This window comes from Brachyistius frenatus, unplaced genomic scaffold, assembly GCF_029030835.1.
Source record: "Brachyistius frenatus isolate BFR_SWC_R1_liver_20210118 unplaced genomic scaffold, ASM2903083v1 Contig_353, whole genome shotgun sequence".
In the NCBI taxonomy this organism is placed as follows: Eukaryota; Metazoa; Chordata; class Actinopteri; family Embiotocidae; genus Brachyistius; species Brachyistius frenatus.
Genome location: NW_027210952.1, coordinates 222,501 through 248,369, shown reverse-complemented (window position 1 = coordinate 248,369; position 25,869 = coordinate 222,501). Strand labels below are relative to the sequence as shown.

The following is a 25,869-nucleotide window of genomic DNA, read 5'->3' as shown; positions in this document are numbered from 1 at the left end:
ATTCGGATAAACGAGCGCGAGGACACGATGCTCCGCCCACTTTCAAAAATATTTACTGACTGTTGCAGGAGAAGCTGATTCTTTTTAAAAGGGAGGGTTTTTTGGAGCGAGCCCCTAGTGGTCTTTGGTGGTATTACTCGTTAGGGTATTTTTTCACCCAAAAGTGACTTGAAACATGAAATCATCAGGAAGCAAAACAGTTTGTTCACAATGAAAACATTTAATTTGACATCACAGTGACTGAAGTTTCACACAATAAACACAAACGTACAGCAGGGCGTCGCCCGCGTAGAGCGACACACGGCAGGAAAAATACTGACATCTGAACACCACCGAAGAAGAGAAGGCACGTCGACTGATCGTCATTTTTAATGTAATAATGATTCTGACAGCAGCTCTCAATTAAAATGACACAAAACAACGTTACACCTGATAAAAAAATAAACCGATTTCATAAAATCTCAAGTTGATTTTGTCCCGTAGAGTCGGTGTGAAACGAAGACGTTTGGTTTTAAAGCTTCGCGACTTCGGTCTTTAAACCCGGATGATTCAATTTATTTAAGTCTTTTGGCAACAATAAAAACAACCGAGCTCATTTTTATATATTATTTTATGTATTGCTCTAATTTTTCAACTTCAATTGAGTTGTTGTGTTTAAGAACCCAAAAATATAAAATTCACTCAAAATATAAAATTTTATAAAAACTGCTGGTTAACTTTCAATCGACGGATCGATGGCTGCAGCTCTGATGTCATTAAACAGACCAATGGGCTTCACAAGAATATATAACGTGTGTGTGTGTGTGTGTGTGTGTGTGTGTGTGTGTGTGGCGTAGCAGGTGAGCAAGGCACTAACACGGTCGCGTTCGATTCCCAGCGAGACGTCGCAGCAGATCGATCTCGCTGGATTTAGCTGCGAACGATCGATGAAGCTGCTGATTATTAACAAACGTCCAAAACACGTTTTATTGAACTGCATGATGGGAAAACAGGAGTCCCTGCAGCTCTTTGACCTTTGAACTTTTCAAGTGGAAGAGACTGTAAAAGTCAAGAAGACGAAGTTCCTTCTGGACCGAACGGGACGAGTTTTAACGGACAGATTCGGCCAGAACGTCGACTCGTTCTTCCTGCTGAACTTTTTTTTTTTTTTTTTTTTAAGTGCAGGGCGTTCAGGGACCGACATGAGCGTGGGACAGTAGGGGACTGGATCTTATCGGAGATGTTTGAGTCTGGAATCGACAGACGGATCCTGAACTCGGGACTCTCACGAACGGACAAACATCTGGTCAGACGAACGGAACGGGACGACTTGGAGGACACTGAAGGTCAGACGGACGGGTTCTGAAAACATGGCGGTCTTCGTTGCGGCAGAGCGCCCCCTGCTGGCTGCGTCTCTCAGCACTGCGTCTCCTTGCTGTCGATCTGATGTTGTCTCTGCAGTCGGAACAGTTTCGCCTTCTCGCTGCGACTCGTCGCGCTTTTCTCCGTCAGGTCCTCGAAGGAGCGCCGGACGGCCGCCGCTGCCGCCGGCCGCCCGAACGCCTCCTCCAGGGCCTCCTCGTCCAGGTGGGAGTCGAAGCTGGCGTCCTCGTGGATGGTGGCCATGCGCGGGCTGTCCAGAGGCGGCGGGGTGGGACCCGGCGCCGGGGCGGGGCCCGGGTCGGGGACGGGGACCGGAGGGGTGCTGCTCTGCTGGGGGCCGATGGACTGGAAGCGGAGGGGGGCGGTGGGGAAGGCCGGAGGTTTGAAGATCCGAACGGATGCCGATTCCAGGCTGCTCAGGAGCTCGGCATTCTGGGAAAAACAAACAGCCAGTCGGTCAGTGTACACTTAAAGGGACCAAACAAAAAAAAAAGATTTAAATGAAACTGATCTTCGAACAGATCCTTAATCTGTTTTAAATATTTCGGGCCTTTTGAGTTCTGCTGACGCGGCGTTTCTACTCACGCTGGGGAAGAAGAGAGACTTGGTGGTCTGTTCGTACTGCTGGTCCAGCTTCTTGTCCTGAAAGGACGAGGAGACGAAGAGTAAGAAACTGGAAAAGTGCTGACTGTCATTCGAACCAACAGTTTTCTTAAAGGAGGTGATTTTAGCCCTAAAACACGAGGAACCGGCCGCAGCGCCGGGTCTCACCACACAGTGGACCAGGATGCTGAAGGGAACCCAGAAGAGCAGCGAGAAGGCCACCACCGAGCCCACGATGTTGTCGGCCAGGAACTTCCCGAACGTGTTGATGTCCAGTTTGTCGATGAAGTCCCACAGACGCTCCACCACGTCCTGCACCTGCTTCATGCACTTCCCCTGCAGAGACACCGCGGGGGACACGGTCACCACCTCCGTCCGTCTCAGGAGGTTCAAATGTGTTCAGCTTTTCTTTCTTTTTTTAATGGAGCGCTCGTCTCACCGCTCCGTCGCAGAAGCCCACGGTGCACGGTTTGCCTTTCCGCAGGAACAGGAAGTTACCCGTGGTGTCCTGGTAGGGGGCGCAGGCGCCGCCGCCAGTCCGACAGCACACTTTACACGAAGAGTTGGTTTCTGGGAAAAAATAAAATAAAGGATGCAGTCGGACTTCAGGATGCACAATTTCGTTCCTATTTTTATTCTTCCCGAGTCGTGGAAACGGAATTAAGGACTCCAAACGGCCGACTCGTTTCCGCAGCTATTGCTATTGTTTTGTTTGGTTGTGCAATTTATAGTTTCCGAAATATTTATCGATTTACCGCAAAGCATGGTACTGTTAGTTAACGTTGCTGATAGCTAATGTTAGCTAATAATACCAGTGGTAGTAGAAGATGCAACTTCACTTTGTCGCAAAAAACTATTTCTATGGAACATATTAGCATTAGCTAACATTAGCGTAGGATAGCTAACACTGCCAACGCTAGCAAAACGTAGCCAACAATTATCACTGGAAATGCTGCCATAGTACAGATGCCGTTTGAAGTCATTCAGCGGTTAACTTCAGTTGGTGGGTCCGAGCTTTGAAATGATAAAACTCACGGCGTCCATATTTACTCACGGCGTTCCTCAGGGCTCCGTGTCAGCTCCTTTATACTTTTGTTTTTTTTCACGCTAACATGTGATTTAGATCAGAACAGCAGCTGAGCGTCGTACCGTTGCAGGCGCAGGGCGGCAGCTTCAGGACGGCCTGACAGAAAGGAATACACTCTCCGCTCAGACACTCCCCGCTGTCCAGACACACCGTTTTATCGGGAGCGTTTTCAGGTGGAGGACACTCGCTGCTGTTTCCTGTCGACACAAACGCAGCAGACGTTACTTCCATTTTCCTGTTTTTTGGGAGGGTTTCAATTGGCCGGGTCCATTTTCGATCCAGGATTTGTTCCCGGGTGAGTTATGAACAGAATTAGATGTCAAGTTGAGGAAATGTTCTCGGGTTACGTTCCACCTCTGATAATCCCAGATGTTTGACCTTTGACCTGAGGCTGACCTGTGCAGTAGGAGTGTCCTTTACAGGTGGCGTCGATGGGCTCCTGACAGACTTCACCCTCGGACTCAAATCGGCATTTCTTACAGCACGCACTGTTCCTGTCACTGAAGACAGAGACCGTTGATAAGCTGAGGGCGGGACAAACACTGGACAAACACCGGACAAACACTGGACAAACTTAGGAACAACAAGGGACATTCGTTGGACCAATACTGGACAAACTTTGGTCTCAAATGGGACAAACTTTGGACAGAAAAGGGACAAACACGGGACATTCGTTGGACAAACTTTGTAGAAAAACGGGACCAACATTTGGCACCAACACATGGTACAAATGGTAAACATGGGACAACCACGTCAGTTCAGTCTCTGTCCACTCGTGTCTCCAGCAGCTGACCTGCACTGAGCTCCGTGTCTCAGCCGGCAGTCGGTAGTGCAGCAGCGGTCCGAGTTGATGTGCAGCAGTCCCGGGTCGCACTCCTCCCCCTGCTCCACCCGGGAGTTTCCGCACACGTTGATGTTCCTCTCTTTGAAGCAGGACGGAGCTTTCCACTTCAGACGCTTCACGATGGACCGCTTACTGCAGTTGGAGAAGAGCTGCACACACGGGGGGATTTACTCATTCAATCCTGGATTCAGTGTTTCACATTTAGATCGGACTCATCGACGACAACAAGAGACCTACGACAGCTGGAGACCTACAACAGCTGGAGACCTACGACAGCAGGAGACCTACGACAACAGGAGACCTACGACAGCAGGAGACCTACGACAGCAGGAGACCTACGACAACAGGAGACCTACGACAGCAGGAGACCTACGACAGCAGGAGACCTACGACAACAGGAGACCTACGACAGCAGGAGACCTACGACAACAGGAGACCTACGACAACAGGAGACCTACGACAACAGGAGACCTACGACAGCAGGAGACCTACGACAGCAGGAGACCTACGACCTACGACAGCAGGAGACCTACGACAACAGGAGACCTACGACAACAGGAGACCTACGACAACAGGAGACCTACGACAACAGGAGACCTACGACAGGAGACCTACGACAACAGGAGACCTACGACAGCAGGAGACCTACGACAGCAGGAGACCTACGACAACAGGAGACCTACGACAGCAGGAGACCTACGACAACAGGAGACCTACGACAGCAGGAGACCTACGACAACAGGAGACCTACGACAACAGGAGACCTACGACAACAGGAGACCTACGACAGCAGGAGACCTACGACAGCAGGAGACCTACGACAACAGGAGATCTACGACACAACAGAGACCTACGACAGCAGGAGACCTACGACAACAGGAGACCTACGACAGCAGGAGACCTACGACAGCAGGAGACCTACGACAACAGGAGACCTACGACAACAGGAGACCTACGACAGCAGGAGACCTACGACAACAGGAGACCTACGACAGCAGGAGACCTACGACAACAGGAGACCTACGACAGCAGGAGACCTACGACAACAGGAGACCTACGACCTACGACAGCAGGAGACCTACGACAGCAGGAGACCTACGACAACAGGAGACCTACGACAGCAGGAGACCTACGACAGCAGGAGACCTACGACAACAGGAGACCTACGACAGCAGGAGACCTACGACAGCAGGAGACCTACGACAGCAGGAGACCTACGACAACAGGAGATCTACGACAGCAGGAGACCTACGACAGCAGGAGACCTACGACAACAGGAGACCTACGACAACGGAGACCTACGACAGCGCCATCGGTTAATGTTGATGTAAAGGATGAAACGGGAGCAGCACCTTGTTGTTGACGTGGTCTCCGCTCACAGCGATGGGGTACATGACGTACTTGCCCCCCTGGTCCTCTCGGGGGGCGCAGTACGCGATGTTGTCCGGGTCGTGCTCCGCTCCGAAGTTATGTCCGAGCTCATGGGTCGTTACCAGGTCTGCTTCCTGTGGAGACGACAACTAGCTGATTTTACTGAGGGGGGAGGAGGGATTTCATTCATCAGCAGCTGACAAACTTCCAGAGAAACACCGTCAACAAGAAAACAAAGTGAGCAGCCGACCTTAGTCAGGATGGTCTTCCCGTAGTTCTTGGTGCTGGTGAGACCTGTGTTGAGGTAGATCACTCCTTGTTTGTTTGTGGACGATGGACAACCTGGAGAACATAAACACCGAGATCATTGTTTAAATCTACCCCCAGGAACCAGAGGTACAGCAGGCGGTGGAGCCGCAGGGCCGACCTTTGGAGCAGAGACCTCCGGCGATGTCGGGTTTGGACGGGGCGACGTAGGCCAGACCCAGAGTGCCTTCGTCGAAGTCCTGGTAGGTGAAGAGGTGAGCGAGGCACACATTGGAGGCTTTCTCTGCGATGTCCACGCTGAACTGCTGCAAGGGGACAGACGAGCAGAGACCTCAGAGGCGACGCCACGTTCAGGGATGGCGACAAACCCCAAGTGCAGAATGTAGCGACCAGCGTTAGCCTGCAGTCTGTCCGCCGTTACCTCCAGCAGCTTCTTGACGTCCCACACGTCTCTGCCCTTCACTGGACTTCCTCTCATGTTGAAGTGACTTTTCCCAGGATCCACGACGGTCGGAGTCTTCTCTATAATGATCTGACGGCAGCCACAGGTTTACATTTACATCACTGCGCACGCCAGGATTACGCCACTCTGATTTTATTCAGGACATGAGATTTTAGACGCAGACAGGAAGTTAAAACACGAACAGGAAATGGAACTAATGAAAAAATAGGGTCCTCGCCTGCTGGATCTGGACGCCGTAACCGCTGAACTCATCGTCCCATGACGTGTTTCTGTAGATGTCGTCCACGCGATCAATCAGTTCGATCTGTAAACACAGCCGGGGTGGTTACGGTCACCAGGAGGAGGAGGAGGAGGAAGAGGAGGTTAAGTAGCGCTGTGCGTCCGGGGGTCTCACCAGGTAGTTGAGGGTGGTGCTCTCCTCCTCCCGGCCCATGTGTTTGAAGAAGCGATGGTCAGCCACCAGCAGCAGAGGACAGGTGTTCTTCTTGTGGTCGAGGACCTGACGTTTGCCTCTGAGCACCAACTCTGAGCAGGTCGAGACAGAAAACACAGGATTTATCACGCTACTAAACAAAGCGTCACAATATTGCAATATAAAAGCGTTAAGAGTTCATTTGTTGAGGCGGCCAACCATGTTCTCGTATGTTTACTGTTTACGTTATCATACTGTGAATATTAACGCAACTGAATTTGTTGATCTTTGTGGCGTTCCGATGTTTCACCACATTTTAGTTGAAAGCTGGTTTTCACTCTGAGGAAAGCTCTTTTTTTTCACAATAAAAGTCATATTGTCACATTAAAATATCCTGTGACATTGACAGCCCCCCATTTTTTTTTTTTTTTTTTAATCAAAAGCTTGTCAGGCAACTCGTTTTTGTTTTTTTTCACACTGAAAACTTTTTTCCACATGGAAAGCTTTTTTTGTTTTTTCCACATGAAAAGATTAGTTTTTATATCAAAAGCTCCTTTTAGAAAGCTCTTAAAAAAATTAATTAAAAAATAAAATCCTCTTTTTTAACATCTAAAGCTCAGAAAGCACCTTCGTTCAGATTCAAACTTCTATGTTCAGATTAGGACCTGTCCATCACACAGAAGAGGTTTGTTTGTTTGTTTATTTAGCAGCTACAGGAAGTGCCCCTCGAACATCGACAAACCTTCGTCCTCCCGGTCCTCCGACATGGCGGCTCTGACGCCGTCGGGCAGGATGTGATTGGGGTCGGAGGTCACGTAGCCGCAGACGGACGGCCGGTGCAGTCGGCTGATGTTCCGGATGTCCTCCGAGCGGTAGATCAGCAGACGGCCATCGGGGGGCGCCGACGTGAACCTCCACAGAGGCTGAAGATGGAGAACAGAGGGAACATTTAAAGGGATGTTTTAGGAAAAAAAAAAAACCCGTCAGTCTGCTTTAATTCGTATCTCACCTCGATGTTGTACTCCGCCTCGTCGGTCAGGATGTGAGCCGAGAACTCGTGGTCGTCGATATGAGCCTGAACGCGAGAGTTTTCCTCCCCTGGGAGACAGAAAAACGTGAAGTCTGAAACCGGGACGTCCGAAACCTCCGAGAAGAATTTCTGACCGTCACCAGCTGATGTCATCAGACACAACCGTTACCGATGACGTGTCCGGTGAAGTAGTTGTGCCTGTTGACCGGGACGCTGCGCTCTCGTCCGTCTCCGTCCACGACCACGGCTCGGAAGTCCTCGGTGAAGAGCTCGTCGTTGGTCCTCAGGTACAGTCGGAAGTGCCTGCAGGGGGCGCTCACGCGGTTACGTACAGGAAAAAAAAGAGGAAGGCGATCTGTAGGAAATGTCGGCGGCGTCTGACCTGTGCAGGGCGGCGAAGCTGAGCAGCTTCTCCACGTGAGTTTGAGTTTGGACGTCGCGGCGGCGGACGGAGTGCGTCTGCAGGCCGGCGAGCGGCAGCACGTCGAAGTCGTCCAGCATCGACCTGAGAGACGCTGGAGAGGAAAACACGGCCCGACGGGGTGTGTTCAACTTCCTGAAACCAACTCGGCGCACATTCGACAAACCAGTCATTTAACAACACACTTCATTATCTGGATGTTTTCAATTGAGCTCCGATATCTGTTTGTACAGAAGTCTGTTTTAACCAGGAAATACAACAAAAATTCAACCATTGAGTCAACGTTTTAACTTTTAACATAATTATAATTTACAAATAAGTGACGACTCAAAATTTTTCATAATTGTACCTTGAAAGTAACAAAAAGGATGATTTTGACCCAAGAACTCGTCATTTTTATTTAGTAAATCATAATAATCAGAAACAAAGAATTGTGGTTCATGATCACTTTTCTGACTAATCATTTCCAACTTTTCATACATCGTTTTATTTGTATTTTTTTGGGCAGGAATGTTTCCCTATATTTTCTTCCTACATGTGAACTTTTACGTGACTAGTGACTCTAGCTAACATTTACTATCACGTGAATTATTTATTATTGTAAGTAGTCCTTACGAGTTTAAGACTTCTCATAACTTTGTGTTAAAGGTCAAATTGAGACTTTTGAGGTCATTGATTTCATTTAAATTACACTTATGAGTCACTGAAACACTGATTCATCCTTATTTTGACATCAAAACACAAATCTATATTTTGTTATTTGTTCATTTTGACTCGCTCCTTCCTAACTTTTCACCTATTTTGGTGTATTTTATTAAAAGAAGAAGTGGCATGCATACTTTCCTACCGATGAACATCTCGCTGAAGTCGCTCGTTGTTTTATCCGCGGTGACTTCAGCAGACAAACCAGACATGAACGGAAACACGCGGGATTTAAAAGGTCTTTTAAACACTTACTGAACTCCTGTCCCGCCGTGTCTGAGTCCGGGGACACGGCTGCCTCCGCTAAAGCGATGAAAACGGTTAAAAAAGGGAGCTGGCGCCTCATGTTGGACCGCTTCCACCAACGGCTCTTCAACCAGCTCGATGCGGGTCGCTGCTCGCTGCTCGCCGCATCAGATTCAACACTTTAGGGTGAAAAACTTCACATTTAAAACACTTTCCTGGAGGAAGTTGGACAAAATCTCATCCAGCTGAAGTCTCTGTTGCGGTTAGAAACAGGCAGAAGAAAAACGCCTCCAGTCCGCGGAAGTAGGAAGACCGAGAGCCGTTGAGGAAAGCTGGGAAGAACTAAGGAAGTAGGCCGGAAGTGGGCCCAATGGCCTTCACAGTAAAAGCATGGGGGTTAAAGCGTCTGTAATTGTGTAATCGATAGTTGTAATCAATATTCGAAAGCAAAGAAAAGTCAACTTGTTAAAAAAAAAATATATATATATATATATAAATAAACCCTTAGTAACATAAGAGCTGGAATCAGGAATTAAGAAAATAAAATGAGTGAAAATAAAGGCAGAAATAAAGATACAGTGACAAATATATTTATAAATAAAATAAATTTGATTAAATACAAAAAAATAATGAAGTGTAGAAATTATTCTTTAAAAAAAAAGACTAAATCAGCTGTATGAAAAATATATAAATAATAAAAAATACATTGAGCAGTTAAATAAAACTGTAGATTATTGTAAATAGTTGAATATATTTTATTTACTCAGTATTTCCAGGTTCAGTTGTGGTGCCATTGTAAGTGGGGAAACACTGAATGCATAAATATGTTTGACTCTAAATACTGGAACATACATACATGTCATTCTTTCTTTTTTTCTTGTATTAACAATGTATACTTTTATATATTATTTTATTTATTACCAATTCCAGCCATATGGTTCGTGGGTGTCCATAGAACAATATAATATAAGTCAATATCAAGGACTAAAGTAAATATTAGTTCAGGGACAAAGCTTTTATTCTGAAAATCCCGAACCCCCACTATGTTGACGTTGTCGCGAGCTTGACGTGCTCGTGACTCCTCGGGGGTTCCCGAAACAAAAACCCGAAGTTTAGGGTGGAGGTGCCTCTTCCAGCAGGAGTCCGAGCTTCACGATGGGAAACTCAAACTGAACCGGAGAAAGTAGAAACGGTAAAAGACGCTCCGCTGTCCGCGTTACGTAACCGAATCACGGAGACATCTGGCGGGTCTATTTATAACCTCTGATCTCATGCAAATCCTCTTTTACTCCCACAAACCTCTGAAACACGACAGGAAAGCGACTTTAAACTCTTTGATTTTCCATCGCAGGTGTATTTTCATTGTTTACTTATTTATTCTTGACATATAGTGCAGGCAGGGCCGACAGAAAGACCAACGGGGGCCCAAGGGCCACTCATAATATTTAGTCAATTAATATGTGATTATTTGAACGTGATAAAAGGAGTTGAAAGCAGAGAGATTCCCGTCCAACTATGATTTATTTACTTATTTTTTTATTTATTTTATTTTACCTCATGAGTAGAGTCACGGCCAAAAATGTCTTCATGACTGGCCTCATGGTGGCGCTACACATTGTATTTTTTTTTTTCAATATATTGAGCACCTTCCCATTGGACACGAATGCAACAGAGGTTTCTTCTTTAAAGTATTTTATATAAATAAATTTTATATATATATATATATATATATATAGATATAGATATATATATATATATATATATATATATAAAGTTTCTTCTTTAAAGTATTTTATATAAATAAATTATGTACATATAAATACATATTTATATATATATATAAATATATAGAGAAGAAACCTCTGTTGCATTCGTGTCCAATATATATATATATATATTTACATATATATATATATATATTTATATATATATATTTATATATATATATATATATATATTTATATACATATAAAACATTTTTCAACTTCCACTGTAGTGAGAGGAGAAGTTGCAGTTCATGCTGCAGACTGCGGGTGGCAGCAGAGGACCGCGGAGTTCAAGCCTGCCGGAAGTCATAGAAGCAGCAGCAGAAGAAGAAAAGGCAGCAGCAGCTCCTCAAACACCGGAGCTCCATGTGGATCTTTGTCGAGGACGAACTGCGGAGAAAATTTAAAACTTTATTTTGAGACTGTAGTTGTTACGTCACCATGGACGACGAGCACACGGTAAATCCTGCCGCACGTGTCTGCTGCTTTGACGAACGTTACGTAGCAAATAACAAGGGCGAGCGTTGGTGTCAGCGGGGTCGACAAACGCCAAACTCCATCAACGATATCTGGGTTTTCTCATATTTCGCACGTAATTCAGTCGATAACGTTTATTTAGCACGTTTTAACAAGTTGAGGCGAATCTGCAGCAGCCAATTTAATAATCGGCAGATATTTACGAGCTGTTAAACTTTGAGAAAACGTGCATGAACACCTTTGCTGACTTTAATCAGCCTGGTCCCCAAATATGACGTTTAATTTCCCAGAAATTCTCATCAAAACTCTGAAAGTGAAGCAACTCTTAGGAACTCTTCATGATTTGTAATAAAAGATGGATTAACCATTTTGAAATGTAGGTGCTGCTCATCTTCCAAACCTTATCAAAGTTACTTATTTTGTGGATGTCTGTCTTTAAGATATTTACAAACGATATTTTCAAATTCTAAAAGCATTGTTGTAGTTTCAATTATTTCTCATAAGTATTATTAACCGTAGATAAATTAATGTGGTGATAAAATCATTTCAGTGGTGGAGTTCAGGTCTTATTTTCTCATCGATACAGACCACAGTGTTTGATCTCAAGCAGCAACTTATGATTAAACTGTTAATTCAATTAATAATTATTCTGTAAAATCAAAAAGAGGTCTTGTCTAGGTTTTGTGTTTTGTTCGACTAAAACCTCCAAATATTCAGTTAATAATCATATTTAGCTAGAAAACAATTTGAGATCCTAAAATTATATGTATTTTTACCTTTGTGTGTGTGTGTGTCTTCGTCTTCGTCTTCGTCTTCAGGCCAGCTACAGGGAGCCCTGTGCTCAGTGTTCGGCGGTGGCCTGGGGCATTTCAGAGGAGGGTCGGTTCTACTGCATGTCCTGCCACAACGTCATCGAGGTAAACAACAATAACAACAACAAAATACAGCATGCATGGGGGTCGTCCACCTGACTTGGACCCCAGGGCTAGATCACCATGGTAACAGCGGGGGATCTGCAGGCCTTAAACATCCCTGAGTGTCCTCCCAAAAAAAAAAACTTTTCCAGAAATGTTTTTATTTAAATATTGAAGATCCAGATCGGGTCATGACTTACCACCAGATTAGTCGAAGTTAAGATTTTATTTGACGGATCATTTGCTGCTGCTGTGTCTTCACTCGTTGTTTTGACTGTTTTACATTTCTTTCTTTTAGTTTTATTGTTTATTTTGTCTGAGTTCTTTTTAAAGTTGATGTGGCTTTCGTCCATCCTGTGACGGAAACAGATGTTAAACTCAGTGACCTCTGATTAAAGCCTGCAGTACCGCAGGCCGTCAGCAGGTGGCGGTGTCGTTCTCCACTTCCCACTGTGTGATTTAATGGTTTTTTTGGAGCCTGTTTTAAAACGTGCCTGAACGTCCTCAGAGAACCAAAGAGGTGGTGGACCTGACCTTCATGCAAGGGACCACCAGGGTCTCAACGCTCGGCAAAGGACAGAGAACCAAGAAGCCGGGTCAGTGAAGAAATCAGAGAATATCATGCAATTATAAAAAGTTTCTTCTGGACATGGAAAGTCAGCGGATGGGATCTTTTTTTTAGTCCAGAACCAGTCCAGAACCAGTCCTACAACTAGTCTTTAACCCAAGAGACTGTTTTTCCATTGGTGGTTATTAAACTACATTGTTTATCAGTGAAAATCTGAGTTTGAACCCTGAAACTAAAAAACTTGAGCTGAATATTTTCAGATTAAAAACAGTTGAAATTCCTGTTTCTGTTTTTGTTTCCGTTTTCAGAGCGCGGTCACCGGTGGACGATCTGCGAGGGTTTCCAGATGATCCTGAAGAACCAGGCGGACGCTCTGCTCCGACTCGGCGTCGCGCCGCACTTCAAGGTTCGTCTTTACTTCTCGACCGCGGCGTCGACGACGCGTTGAAGCCGTCTGACCGCCGGCCGCTCTGTGTTTCAGGAGGACGTCCTGCGTCCTCTGTGGAGACGCTACCTGCAGACGAGTCGGCAGGCGTACACCTCCGACCCCGTGAGGAGAGTCACCTTCAGAGCGGTCAGCCTCCTGCTTCTGTTTCACCGTCGGTTGGAAAGGATCCAAACGTCGTCCCGTTCGCTGACTCTGCGTCTCCTCTCTCCCTCAGTGCGTCCGCAACTCCGACTCTGACAGCGCGGCCGAGTCCTCCGCGGTGTCGTGCAGCGGGACGGACAGAGAGTCGAACCCGCCGAGCAACGCCGGCTCCAACGAAGGTACGCCGGGGAGACGCCGACGTTCAGTCAGATGTTCTTCCGACTGGCAACGTGTCCAAACAAAGATTTTAAAACAGCCGAGACTTCGCAAAGAACGAACTTCAGCTTCACTCAGAGGCGTTCATGGAACATCCGTAAATTGTAGCCTCCACCGATAGTCAGCATGTGAGGCATTCAGGGAACATTGGTAAATTGTAACATTTATGAGGATAATATTACAATCGAAATATTTAGGGAACATCGGTAAATTGTAACTTCTACTGTTAGTCTCTGAGTGAGGTATTCAGGAACAACTGTAAATCGAAGCATCTAACACCCGCCCCCCCTCCTCCTCTGCAGAGAGCGTCAACGACTGGTCGGGCTCGGAGGACGCCATCACCTACCTGATGCCCCGGCAGAGGCGGAGCCGCGGTTTGATGACCATGAAGAAGACGCTGGCTCTGATCCACCTGGCTCTGATGTGGAGCCGCGAGGCGCTGACGCTCAGCGACCTGCTCAGGTAACCCACGGCCTCGGGACAGGAAACGGCCTCGGGACAGGAAACGGTCTCGGGACAGGAAACGGCCTCGGGACAGGAAACGGTCTCGTTGTGACTGTTGTGTGTTTTTCAGACTGGTGAAAGAAGGTCACGTCCCGTATGTGAACGCCTACGAACAACTTCCTAAGGAGATGAAGGTCATCGGGAAAGACGCGCGCCTCTTCAACGTAAAGGTCAGAAATCCAACTCCTACGAAGTAGAAACATGGTTCACAAATGTTTGAGTTTGACGGTAATTAAACGATGTTTATTAAATGTTGTCAGTTCTGAATTTGCAATTTGGTCCAGTTTGAAACGGTCTCTTTGTCTCTTTGTTTCCGTGTTTCCTTTAGAGCGTCCCGTCCCACCAGTTGGTCCATAAGGAGGCTCAGTCTCTCGGTCTGTTCCTGCAGCTTCCTGCTTTTCCTCCAATCAGCCGGCAGACTCTGTTGCACCCAGCGCTGCTCAGCCTGCGATACCTGATGGACGCCAACCTGCCCGGTAACAGTACTACTGATGATACTAACAGTACTACTGATAATACTAACAGTACTACTGACGATGCTAACAGTACTACTGATGATACTAACAGTACTACTGATGATAATAACAGTACTACTGACGATGCTAACAGTACTACTGATGATACTAACAGTACTACTGACGATACTAACAGTACTACTGATGATACTAACAGTACTACTGACGATGCTAACAGTACTACTGATGATACTAACAGTACTAACAGTACTACTGATGATACTAACAGTACTACTGATAATACTAACAGTACTACTGATAATACTAACAGTACTAACAGTACTACTGACGATGCTAACAGTACTACTGATGATACTAACAGTACTACTGACAATACTAACAGTACTACTGATGATACCAACAGTACTACTGATGATACTAACAGTATTACTGATGATACTAGCAGTACTACTGATGATACTAACAGTACTAACAGTACTACTGATGATACTAACAGTACTAACAGTACTACTGATGATACTAACAGTACTACTGATGATACTAACAGTACTGCTGACTGCGGTTTGCTTTTCTGCCCGTCAGACGAGCTCCACCTGTGGGTCTGCAGGCTGATGGAGCGCGCCGGTATGGCAGATCAAACGCTCCACACGTTCGACCCCTCTTCCCGTCGCGCGCTGCCGCGGTACGACGTCCAGGCCGCCGCCCTCATCATCGTTACCATGAAGGTCATCTTCGGCCTGGACGACCACACTGAGTGGTAACTGACACCCCCAACAAACACACACACACACACACACAAACAAACACACACACAAAACCATAACACACATATTCCATGTTTTCAGCTACGTATAAAGTATGACTTTGTTTTTTCTCTTTCAGGGATTTATCCAATGAAGCTGGTCTCCAGGACAACTCAGGTTGGTTGTTTACTTTAGTCTTTGACCCCTTTTTGGATTCGGACTCCACCCCTTTAAAAAAAAAAAACTCTGACCCCACCCTAGTCTGGACTACACCCATTTTCTGACTCTGACCCCGCCCCTCTTTGGACTCTGACCGACCGTCTGCTGGTCTACAGGTGACATGTTTAACCTGAGGAGGTGGTACAGACTGCTGCAGGCCGCTCTGATTCGAGGTGAGCAGAGGAGAGACCGCGACATCGCCAGGTGAGATGTCAAGAGCTCGAAGGCGTTTGTTTACTGTTGACTATGTTTGTAGTTTGTTCAACATGAACACGTTTTTGTTTTTGTTTATCGTTCATCTCCATCTCGTCCTCAGGAAAAAGTGGAACGCAGACAAACCTATTTTCCCGAGCAGGAAGTCTAAATGGTGGATCATCAAAAAGAAAAGTAAGAATCTGAGAGTGTCGACTCTGAAACGGACTCTGGTGCTGTTGTTCGTTTTATTGTGAAAGAGTGGTGGAGTCCTGTCACTTCCTGCTCGTCAGGTTTAGACCCCTCCCACCAGTTTGAAGGTGGATTTCAGGCTGCAGGTTCTTTATTGTGACCCAAGAGATTCTCTTCAGGAGGTGGTGGAGACCAAAACAAGAGAAACGTGACACCAAAGAAATAATGACGAAATAACTGACGGTTCACAGACGTAAACATTACGGTTACTCTCGGTGTGTCTGTGCAGGAATCGGAGAACAGGTGCAGAAGTGTTTCGAGAAGCTGTCTTCCTGTCCGGTTGGCGTCCAGGAAGTCAGTCCGTCCGGCTTCCGGTTCTGCTGGGGGGACGAGGACGGATCAGACGGTCCCAGTCTGCACCACATGAAGCTGGATGCAGTCGTGACCTCAAAACAGAACTTCCGGACTCCCTCGAACGCCTCGTACTGGCACCCGCCGCTCCGACCCTGCGACCGCCGGTACGTCTGTCAGACAACCTTCAGTATGAGGTCACAAGTCGTTCCGGTCCAGAGGAAGAGGTGCGAGGAGGAAGCAACAACCTTCATGAGGAAGTATTCGTCTCTTCATCATCATCATCACTGAGTTCTTCACGTTAACGAGACCGCTGGTAACGTGAACATTTGTGATTTCACCGCAGACCTGAAACTGGAGCAGAGAAACTCAGATTTTTGGGGAACAAAACTCAGATTTGTCTTACAGCTCAGTGTTCCTGAGCCCATGCAGTGATTTCTCTGCTCCAGTTTCAGTGACATCACAGATGTTGACGTACCAGCGGTCACGTTAACGTGTGGAACGACACCGAGTACTTCCTCGTGAAGGTTGTCAACAGTCGGGTGTAAACATCTGAGCAGGAGGATTTTTGGGTCGGAGCCTCTCTGAAACATGTCAGGAAGAGGGACCGACCAGGAACCAGATGAAAACCAAATCCAATCAGATCACGTGACCCAGACTCCTCCCCCCTCATGTCTCCTCCTCCTCTGCAGGTCGTGCAGCAGCAGTCATTACTCGGAGATGGAGGCGACGCTGCCGCGAACATTCGTCTGGCTGCTGCAGCTCTTCTCCTTCCTGCTCGACGTGAAGCCCTCCTACATGTACGAGGAGGTGCTGATGGTGGAGAGACTAGTCCTGATGAACGGGATCGGGACCGGGAACAGGACCAGGACCGGGACCAGAGCCTCATCCAGGACGCCGCAGACAAGTCAAGAAACTGAAGGGGAAAGCTGAGGAGCAGCTGACGTACTCCAGCTCTCTGATTGGCTGCTTTTTTAGACTGAACACCAGAAATATAAAAAAAAAAATCTAAAGTGTGTCTGTTTGATGTCACCTGTTTGTTTTTCTTATTTTGATGGGGAGAAAGTTTTTTATTTTTTTTTGTATTTGTTTTTTCACAATAAAATGTCACTATAAAGACGGAGGTCTTAAAAAGAAAAAAGCTTGTTAGTTGGAGTAAAACTGAAGGAAATGAGCAGAACTCAAACAAATAAAGACAACTCGTATTAAAGAGAAAATATTCCAATAAAGTCATTAAAGAACATGAATGTTATTTGCTTTTCTTTGTTTTCTGTTCGAGTACACTGAACCTTTCTTGACCTCGTCTCTCCTGAACATCTGATCCGTTGTTGTTGTCTCCCGTTTCCAGATAAACCCTCGTTTATTTTCCTGTTTTGTTCCTCTGCTTTGTCTCAGGTCTGCAGGCTGAAGACAAAGAAACGTCCCGAGAGCTGCAGTGGCAGAAACCGACCAACAGGAGGAGACATTCCTTCAGCGACAGGAGGCCGAGAACCACAACAGGTATCACAGGAAAACACAGGACGGCAAAAAATACAGAAAGAGACGAGAAGTGAACTTCTGAGATGAAACCGAATGTTTGTCCTGTGATGACATGAAGACGGATCAATAATCAAACTGCTGCAACGCTCCGAGTTTTAACAACAAACACAGAAATCTCTTCCTGAACTCATTAATCAGAATCTCTTTGTTCTCCCTGATCAATATTTCTCAGATTGACAAGACTTCCTGTTTCCACATCTGATTTCACTTCTCAGAAAGATCAATAATCAGCCACACACTGATTACTGATCAATAATCAGACAGTGATCACTGTTGTGGTTTTTGCTCCACTGTTCTGTTGATTGATTGAATGATTGATTGATTGATTGATTGATTGATTGATTGATTGATTGATTGCCACATCAGAGTTTCGTCTGCATACAAACTGACTTTAACTGATGGATGTTTCCAAGTCGCAGCAGGAACCTTTAAAACCTATCACAGGTTGTTGGGGAGGATCTGAGGACACTAGGCCCCGCCCACCTGTAGCAAAAACCTGACTGCACCGCAGGCCTGTCAATCAAACAGCCCCGCCCCTAAAATATATCTGCGTTTTGAGGCCTGATATCGAACGGATCTCGTGGCCCTCGGTGGTATTAAACTTTAAGGCACTTCTTTATTAGCTTCTGTTTACAGACCTTGAAGCTACGTTCGCTTTTATTTACAGTCTGTGCGTTTAAACGCTGAAACAGACAACGCTGCCACCATCAGGTCAGACTGTGAATTACACCCTCCTCTGTCACCACAAATTCAGTTACGTTTACTGCAACTGGACAAACTTGAGGTAGTTGTTCTGCTTCGTATCGGGCTCCAGTTTTTAAACGAAGTATAAATTTACATTCTTCAGACTGCAGCGAGACTTCTGATGGCGACGGAGTCGAGCTTCTCCTGCGGTCAAAGGTCAAAGGTCATCACAGTTTATGTCAATCTGTGATCGTGTGTGGTTTTTATTTCGGTGATGAATTCGTGGCTCCTCCCTCCGCGAGCGCGGCTCCACTTTGTTCTTTGTTGTGCCTCCTGCTGCAGTGGCCTCGTTTTCCCGCCGCAGGTCGTCCGGGGTAACGGGAGGACGGAAACGAAATGAAAATAGAAGCATCAGACGCCGTCTCCGATCCTCCACGGACGGATTCAGTCGCACGAAAATCAACTTCACACACACACACACACACACGGGTGGTTTTTTTTTTTTTTTTTTTCTCCAGCATCTTTATGTTCCCCGGCTGTTGCTAGGTAACTTTACAGCGTTGGGCAGGTTGCCATGGTGATACTACAGCGAGCAGCCTTCCGGGGGCAACCGCAGTCGCGCGGCGTTCACTTGCAGGCGGTTAATCCGAGCTCCGGGACGGATTACTGCGCCGCGTCCTCGGACGACCTCGGCGCCGCCGGCACGTGAAGACGTTTTGTACGTCGAGACGAAAAACCCGCAAAGACCCACAAACGTGCGTCAGCGGTTCGGTCCGACGCTGCCGACGGAAACGTTTAAAGGAGGTTTCGGTTCATTTGTTTCGTGTCTCGGGAAACTTTTCACTCTGCGCTTTTTGCTCGGATGTTTTTCGCCGCTTCGTTTCGGCTCCTCGTTTCCACTTTAATGTGAAACTCAGCAGCTGAAATGAAGCGTAACGACCCTTTAATCTGTGAACCAGAACGTCACTAAAACGTGATCGCAGTCGTTTAAGGGCATTTGATGAACTGTCCAATGTGTTTTATTTTTTCATTTCTTCAGACATTTTCAGTAAATAAAAGCAGCTTCATTGGAATCAGCGCCGCGTCGCCTTTTTCTTTCTTCCAGCTCCTCGTCTGTTTGGAAAACGTCGACTCGCTCGGATCCGTTCGCAGCAGACTGCAGATAAAAACTCCGGGAAGACGTCCAGAGTTCCTGGAAAGCAGAAAAGATCAAGAAAGCAGCTCGGCTCTCTGCAGAGGATTCATGTGTGAAAAAAAATAAAGTTTCCTTTCAAGCAGAAATGACGTCACTCCTTCGCCTGAGCTGCTGTGACGTCGTTGCTCCTTCAGAGGTTTCGAGGTGAGTGGAAACGTAAACAAACAGAAATCCTCTCAAATTAAAGTTCCTGCACCGAGAAAATAGTTCAACTTTTAAATTCCCCCATTTTGACATTTCGTCGTGTCAAACGAAGTTTTTTATGCAAGCTGACAAAAATTATTTTAGTCTGAACAGGAAATTAAATATAACGCGTGATCGACCTGCTCGTTATTTTCTGATGAATCATCGATTCGATGATCAAATCTGGACTCAGTTTGTTTTATTTGGACCAAATAATCTGTAAAACATGCAGCAGACAGATGGAAAATAAATCAGGACGTTCTCAATAAACCAAAATTAAAAGGAAAATAAAACCCTTCAATTCGTTTCATTAGTTTTGGTTTTTTTTAATCACAGAATTTTTATATTTCAATATTTGTCTTTTATTGAACAGAATTTTATTTTTCCAGATGATTCATTTGTAATTGGTGAAAAATGTTTTTATACAACTAAAGTAAATAAAAAATGTTCAAGAAACAGTTGAATATTTAATTAAAAAGACATAAATCAGTGAAATAAGACTTCTTTTTTTTTTTACATTTCTGCAGCAAAAGTGTTTGAAAACGTTGCAGCTGCTTTAAAAACAAATAATTTCATGTTTTACATGAAAAAAATTCATTCTTCATAAAGTTTTTTTAATTTTCTGGACACAAAATAAAATAAAGATGTTTATCATCACTCGAGCTTTTATTCATTTTATTTTTTTGTTGCTTTAAAATGTCGCAAATTAAATTGAAAGTTAACATTTGAGTTCACTGAAGATGATTTTAACAAATCATAATTCAATGTTTAAATGAAGTTACATCAGAGGGAGAACATTTTATTCATATTCACTTGTTAAACCTTTAAAAATCTGGATTTTTACATTTTTATTTCTGCTGGAAAAAGTTTATCTTCAGAACAAAACCAGCTGTTTAAAGATTTATAAAATAAAATAAAACGAGTTGTGAGTCTTTTTGTGAGCACAAAAAAAAAAGTTTTTCATTCCTGAGTCGCAGCGATTTTAGATCTAAAAAAAAAAAAAAAACTCCCACGAAAAAAGAAAAATAAACTTTAAAATCAACATGTTTTTATTTACCTTTTAAACAATAATAAAATGTTCATCAATAAAAAAACATCTTTAAAATGACTCAAATATCGGTTATTTTACTTGAGTAGTTTTTTTAATTGACAGAAACTCTGTCAAAGTGTTTTATCGAAGTAAATGTTTGATTTTATGAACCCTCGACATCGCTGATCTTTTCTTATCTGCAGTGTTTTTCTTTGTTTTCAGTTTTATTTTTAACAGTTTTCAGACAAACCAACAAACACGCAGATTTATACGAAAATAAAACTCCCCGTTTCTTGCGAGTTTCATTTCTCCTTCGTCGTTTCCGTTCTTCGGTGCGTTTCCTTTTTCTTTGTGGTTGTTTCAGCAGATTCTGCAGAGTTTGTGGCTTCGTGCTGACTCGGTAGTTTTATCAGTCGGTGACGGACCAACATCCGGACAGATAACAGCCTCCACCCGACTGGTGGCTTTTAAAAACCAGAGCTGGTCACAATGTGCTGTTCAGTCCCACATACAGAGTCCAGGTTTAGTTCCTGGTCCTCCTGGTTTCAGCTTCTGTAACTGACTCCGACCTGAAAGCGTTCGAGTTCCCGCTGGTCCTTGAACGCAACTCGTGGTTCTGGACCGGGTTGCGGAAAAGGAATTTTTTTGGGGGGGTTTTTCTTTATTGATGACACGTCAGTCGGCGAGAGGAAATGAGGGCAGAGCGATGCAGGAAGTGTTTGTTTACGTTGGTCTGGAATCAGCCGCCTCAGCAAAAACAAACTCCCATCGTGCCGTTCGTTTAGGACGAAGTGTGATTTCGCCTGATGTGTTAAAGAAGAAGCAGAATATCAGAGGAGGAAGGAGGTGATGAAGAAAGACGGGATAAAGGAACAGAGGACAGTAAAGTCTCGGGTCCCGGTTCTGCCTTTATGTGTTCTGATGGGGACCGGGAAGAGTCGTCGGGCCGGACCACACGGGTCCACATCCCCCTGCTTTCACCACAGAAGAAGAAAAAACAACTTGGGGGAGTTTGAGTCTGCACCGCCCGACTCATCCTGATGACGGACGAAGTGTGACCTACATTTCAGTGATCCCCCTCCCCCCTCACCCTCCCCCCCTCATCCTCCCCCCCTCACCCTTCAAACACACATACATACTCAGTGTGGGTGTGTCGCTGACTTTGGAGGGAATTCAGCTGCTCCGATCAAAATCTGAGGTTCTTTATAGAAACAGTTCCTGGAAATAAACTGGAGACTAAACTGGAAATAAACTGGAGACTAAACTGGAAATAAACTGGAGACTAAACTGGAAATAAACTGGAGACTAAACTGGAAATAAACTGGAGACTAAACTCTGGAAATAAACTGGAGACTAAACTGGAAATAAACTGGAGACTAAACTCTGGAAATAAACGTACAAACTAAATTTATGAACTTTCGTGGTCCCGACTATAAATAAACTTAAACTGAACTCGTTTATAAACCCGTTGACTTCTTCACGATCCGACCTGAAAAGGCGAAATCGCGACGCTTCAGGCTGTTAGCAGTTTACTGATGTATGAAATGAACACATCGGAACAAACACACTTTAACCTGTGGAGGGTGGAGGTGGAGGGTGGAGGTGGAGGTGGAGGGGGGTTAGGCCTCCCATGTTTTTGGTCAGTGGCCTCTCAGATCCCAAACATTAACCCTTGAAGGCAGCAGGTACAAGACGTTCTCCAGCGGTGTTCAGCAGGTTTCATGATTCCTGGAAGTCTGGAGGAGGATCGACCTTTGACCCCGCAGGGAGGCGCCACCGCAGGATTTACTTCTGCTGCTGGGACGTGTTGACGTGGAGCTCTCATCCAGAACAACCTGGAACCTACCACACCCCAGGTCTCCACTGAAGATGTCCTCACTCAAAAGTCCTCAATTTAAAAACAACTAAAAGAAGTCCTCAGTTCTCAGAAACGTTCTCAGAAACGTTCTCAGAAACGTTCTCAGAAACGTTCTCAGGAACGTTCTCAGAAACGTTCTCAGGAACGTTCTCAGAAACGTTCTCAGAAACGTTCTCAGGAACGTTCTCAGAAACGTTCTCAATCTCCTGAAACCTTCTGACTTCACTAAATAGGTTCTTGTCAATTTTAAAATAAAATGCCTGTAACCAGAAGTGACTATATTTGGACGAGCGGGGGGAGGAGCCAGGGGGTGGATCTGAAGACAATAGGCCCCGCCCACCCACACCAGAAAACCTGCCTGCACCACAGGCCTGCCAATCAAAACAGCCCCACCCCCCCAAACATAGTTGTTAGCTTGGTTGAACAGGTTGTTAGCTTGTTAGCTGTTTATTAGCTTAGCATGTTAGCTGTTTGTTAGCATGTTAGCTGTTTGTTAGCATGTTAGCCGGTCTGTGAGCACAAATATGCTGCAGACCACCTGAACTGAGGTGCCATGGCAACCGGGTTCTCCAAAATCTGGTGTTTCAGGTGCTCGGTGACATCACGAATGTTTCACCTACCTGTCTGTCTTGACAGGTGTGTGACAGGTGAGCGTTGCCATGGCGCCTCTTCTCCACCTACAACACAGCTGAGATCTCCACCTTTGATTTCCTCACCAGTCTGGGACTAGTTCTCCTCATGAAGCCGGTTCTCCTCATGAAGCCGGTTCTCCTCATGAAGCCGGTTCTCCTCATGAAGCGGTTCTCCTCATGAAGCGGTTCTCCTCATGAAGCCGGTTCTCCTCATGAAGCGGTTCTCCTCATGAAGCGGTTCTCCTCATGAAGCGGTTCTCCTCATGAAGCGGTTCTCCTCATGAAGCCGGTTCTCCTCATGAAGCGGTTCTCCTCATGAAGCCGGTTCTCCTCATGAAGCGGTTCTCCTCATGAAGCGGTTCTCCTCATGAAGCGGTTCTCCTCGGACCGCCCTGTTCCTTCTCTTTTCTTCCTGGACTTTTTGTTTTCTGAACCTCTGAACTTGAAAAGGAGAATGAACTCACGTCACCTCAGACGGCTTCATTCACTCTGAGGAACTGAAGCTGGTACCGCGCCGCACCGCGCGACACCGCGCCGCACCGCGCGGTAACGCGCCGCGGTGCGGCGCGCGGCGGCGCGCCGGCGGAGGTTTTCTGAGGCGAGCAGGTGATCTGAGGCCGGCTGTGGGAGGAGCTCTCCGCTGTCAATCAAACTGTTGAGACGAAGCATCACGAAACGGCTGCTGGAGACAAAACGGGCTCTTTGTCTGCCTCAGACAGGAAGTCGCATCACCTCCACCCCCCCCCCCACACACACACACACACACACACACCCTCTCCAGTGTTTGTTCCTGTCACAGTGATGATGATGAAGATGATGAAGATGAAGATGATGAAGATGTTCGACCTGAAGCCTCTGCAGCTTGTAAGGGTTAAACATGCAGCCACAACAAAGGAGCCGCTGCTGAGCCGCGTGCGCACAAGTGTGTGTGTGTGTGGGAGGAGGGAGGGGGGGGGGGGAGGGGGGAGGAGGAGGGGGAGGAGGGGGGGGTGCTCCGGCTGCCTTATAGCCCCGCCCTGGAATTCTTTATTGGAGAGGCTGTTTACAACCTCGACGCAGAGGAGTCCCCGGGTTCATCGGCCCGGTGGGGAGGGGGTGAGGAAGAGGAGGAGGGGGAGGGGAGGGGAGGAGGAAATGGTACAGGAAGAAGACAATAAAAAAAATGCCGAGTGTCTCCGGAGCTGCAGGATCTGAGCTGTTTCGTTTCTTCACTTTTCCTTCTTTGTTTTCTGTGTTTAATTCTGCACATGTCGGACGCACGTGAAGACGTGAAGATGTGACCCGGACCGCAGCCTCCTCTTCCTCCTCCTCCTCCTCCTCCTCACATCTTCATCTGCTGTCTGATTCAGTTATGACAGAAAATAACAACCTGATATTCATAGAAAACATTCAGTTTCACAAACACGTTTTCCTCTTTTATTAATACGTTCACATGAAAGCACACGTTTGTTTTATTATCTTAATATTGTCCGGTCTAAGTCACGTGTCTAAATTCTACCACAAAACATCTTTAAACCTTAAAACATATTAATACTAATATACGTGTTTATGCCTGCGATTGAATAAAAGTTTATTTCTATTCATATTTTCCATTTTGTGTCTATAAAACATCAGGAGGAAAATAAAAGGACCATATTGTTAACAAACCCTGTCACGTGTTGAAGTTTCAACCTTTAAAAACATTCAAATCATGAAACATCTCATAATTACAACAAATTAGCAGCAACGTGTATTTTATCATATTAAATATGATTGTTTAAAGTTGTTTTATTGGTTATTTCAGCCATAAAAACAATGCCGATGAGTTTGTTTACGCTGATGTCACTGAACGTATCTGATGTCTGCTATTGATTAGTTATTAGATGTTTATTTTGGGGGACCCGGGCGCGTGCCTGCAGTTGCTCGGTCCGTGCCTGTCGCGCGCCCTGGCGGGGATCACGCCTCGCGCCCGTCCGCTCCAACCTTTCCTCCAGTTCGCGCTGCGGGTTCACCGGGTTTACTCTGACACCGCTGACTCCCGGCCACGCCCCCCGACAGCCACGCACCCCGCCTCGGGCCAATCGCGTCTCGACCATGTCCCGAACACGCACCGCCTCGCCTCTGATTGGCCGGGGTCCGCTACACCTTTGCCTGTGATTGGCTGCGTGTTACCACCCGCCAGACTGCTCTGAATTTCGTTTCTGTGTTTTTTTTTCCTGTTTTTGGTGTTTTTTTTTAGCGGCTCTCAGCTGAAGTCAGTCTGCTGGCAGAGACTCAGCGCTCAGCTCTTCATCCGCACTCAGCTCCGCTCCTCTTCCTCTCCTCATGCTCAGCTTCGCGGCGGAGCGCTCCTGGCAGGTGAGTTCCCCCGGCTCCTCGCTCACAGCTGTCCGGTTAAAGTTGTTACCTGCGAGGCTCGCGGCAGCACCGGAGGCTCCCGGGTCAGCTGCTGCTGCCGTGAACCGGGCTGCAGCAGCGCGCGGTAACGGAGAGAGAGTCTGTCCGGTTTATCTGAGGTCACACTGAACCCAGTGACTCAGTGTGTGTGTGTGTGTGTGTGTGTGTGTGTGTGTTGTATTCCTGCAGTGCACCTCCATCAGAAAGTTTCCAGATGTTGTCACACAGCTGAGCGTCTTTGTTTTGATGCTGCTGCTTTCTATTGTCCCTGAGTGGAACTCTGATTAGAACCTGATTAGAACCCTGATTAGAACCCTAATTAGAACCTGATTAGAACTCTGCTTAGAACCTGATTAG

At 46.2% G+C, this 25,869-nt stretch overlaps 3 protein-coding genes across 3 annotated transcripts in view; 2 read left to right on the top strand and 1 right to left on the bottom strand.

The window, feature by feature from the left end:
- Nucleotides 1-100: 100 nt before the first annotated feature.
- On the bottom strand, nucleotides 101-9,124 carry adam17b (ADAM metallopeptidase domain 17b). Its single transcript, XM_069723946.1, has 18 exons — nucleotides 8,818-9,124; nucleotides 7,822-7,954; nucleotides 7,609-7,742; nucleotides 7,419-7,507; nucleotides 7,152-7,332; nucleotides 6,392-6,522; nucleotides 6,215-6,301; nucleotides 5,956-6,066; nucleotides 5,695-5,839; nucleotides 5,518-5,609; nucleotides 5,249-5,401; nucleotides 3,846-4,045; nucleotides 3,449-3,552; nucleotides 3,115-3,249; nucleotides 2,405-2,535; nucleotides 2,134-2,301; nucleotides 1,948-2,004; nucleotides 101-1,794 (listed from the first exon to the last, which is right to left on the bottom strand). The coding sequence occupies exons 1-18, from the start codon at nucleotides 8,906-8,908 to the stop codon at nucleotides 1,396-1,398; spliced, it is 2,541 nt and encodes an 846-aa protein (XP_069580047.1). The 5' UTR covers nucleotides 8,909-9,124; the 3' UTR covers nucleotides 101-1,395.
- Nucleotides 9,125-10,813: 1,689 nt separating this feature from the next.
- taf1b (TATA box binding protein (Tbp)-associated factor, RNA polymerase I, B) lies at nucleotides 10,814-17,267 on the top strand. Its single transcript, XM_069723958.1, has 15 exons — nucleotides 10,814-11,033; nucleotides 11,870-11,968; nucleotides 12,474-12,561; nucleotides 12,842-12,939; nucleotides 13,015-13,107; nucleotides 13,196-13,301; nucleotides 13,641-13,800; nucleotides 13,913-14,012; nucleotides 14,171-14,318; nucleotides 14,901-15,075; nucleotides 15,201-15,238; nucleotides 15,397-15,484; nucleotides 15,597-15,667; nucleotides 15,954-16,182; nucleotides 16,708-17,267. Exons 1-15 carry the CDS (start codon nucleotides 11,016-11,018, stop codon nucleotides 16,946-16,948), a joined length of 1,752 nt encoding a protein of 583 aa, XP_069580059.1. The 5' UTR covers nucleotides 10,814-11,015; the 3' UTR covers nucleotides 16,949-17,267.
- Nucleotides 17,268-25,272: 8,005 nt separating this feature from the next.
- LOC138636106 (Krueppel-like factor 11) overlaps nucleotides 25,273-25,869 on the top strand; it is a 7,844-nt gene continuing 7,247 nt past the window's right edge. The window contains exon 1 of the mRNA XM_069723954.1: nucleotides 25,273-25,473. Coding sequence (XP_069580055.1) covers nucleotides 25,441-25,473 — 33 coding nt within the window. The 5' untranslated portion in view covers nucleotides 25,273-25,440. The remainder of the gene's footprint in view (nucleotides 25,474-25,869) is intronic.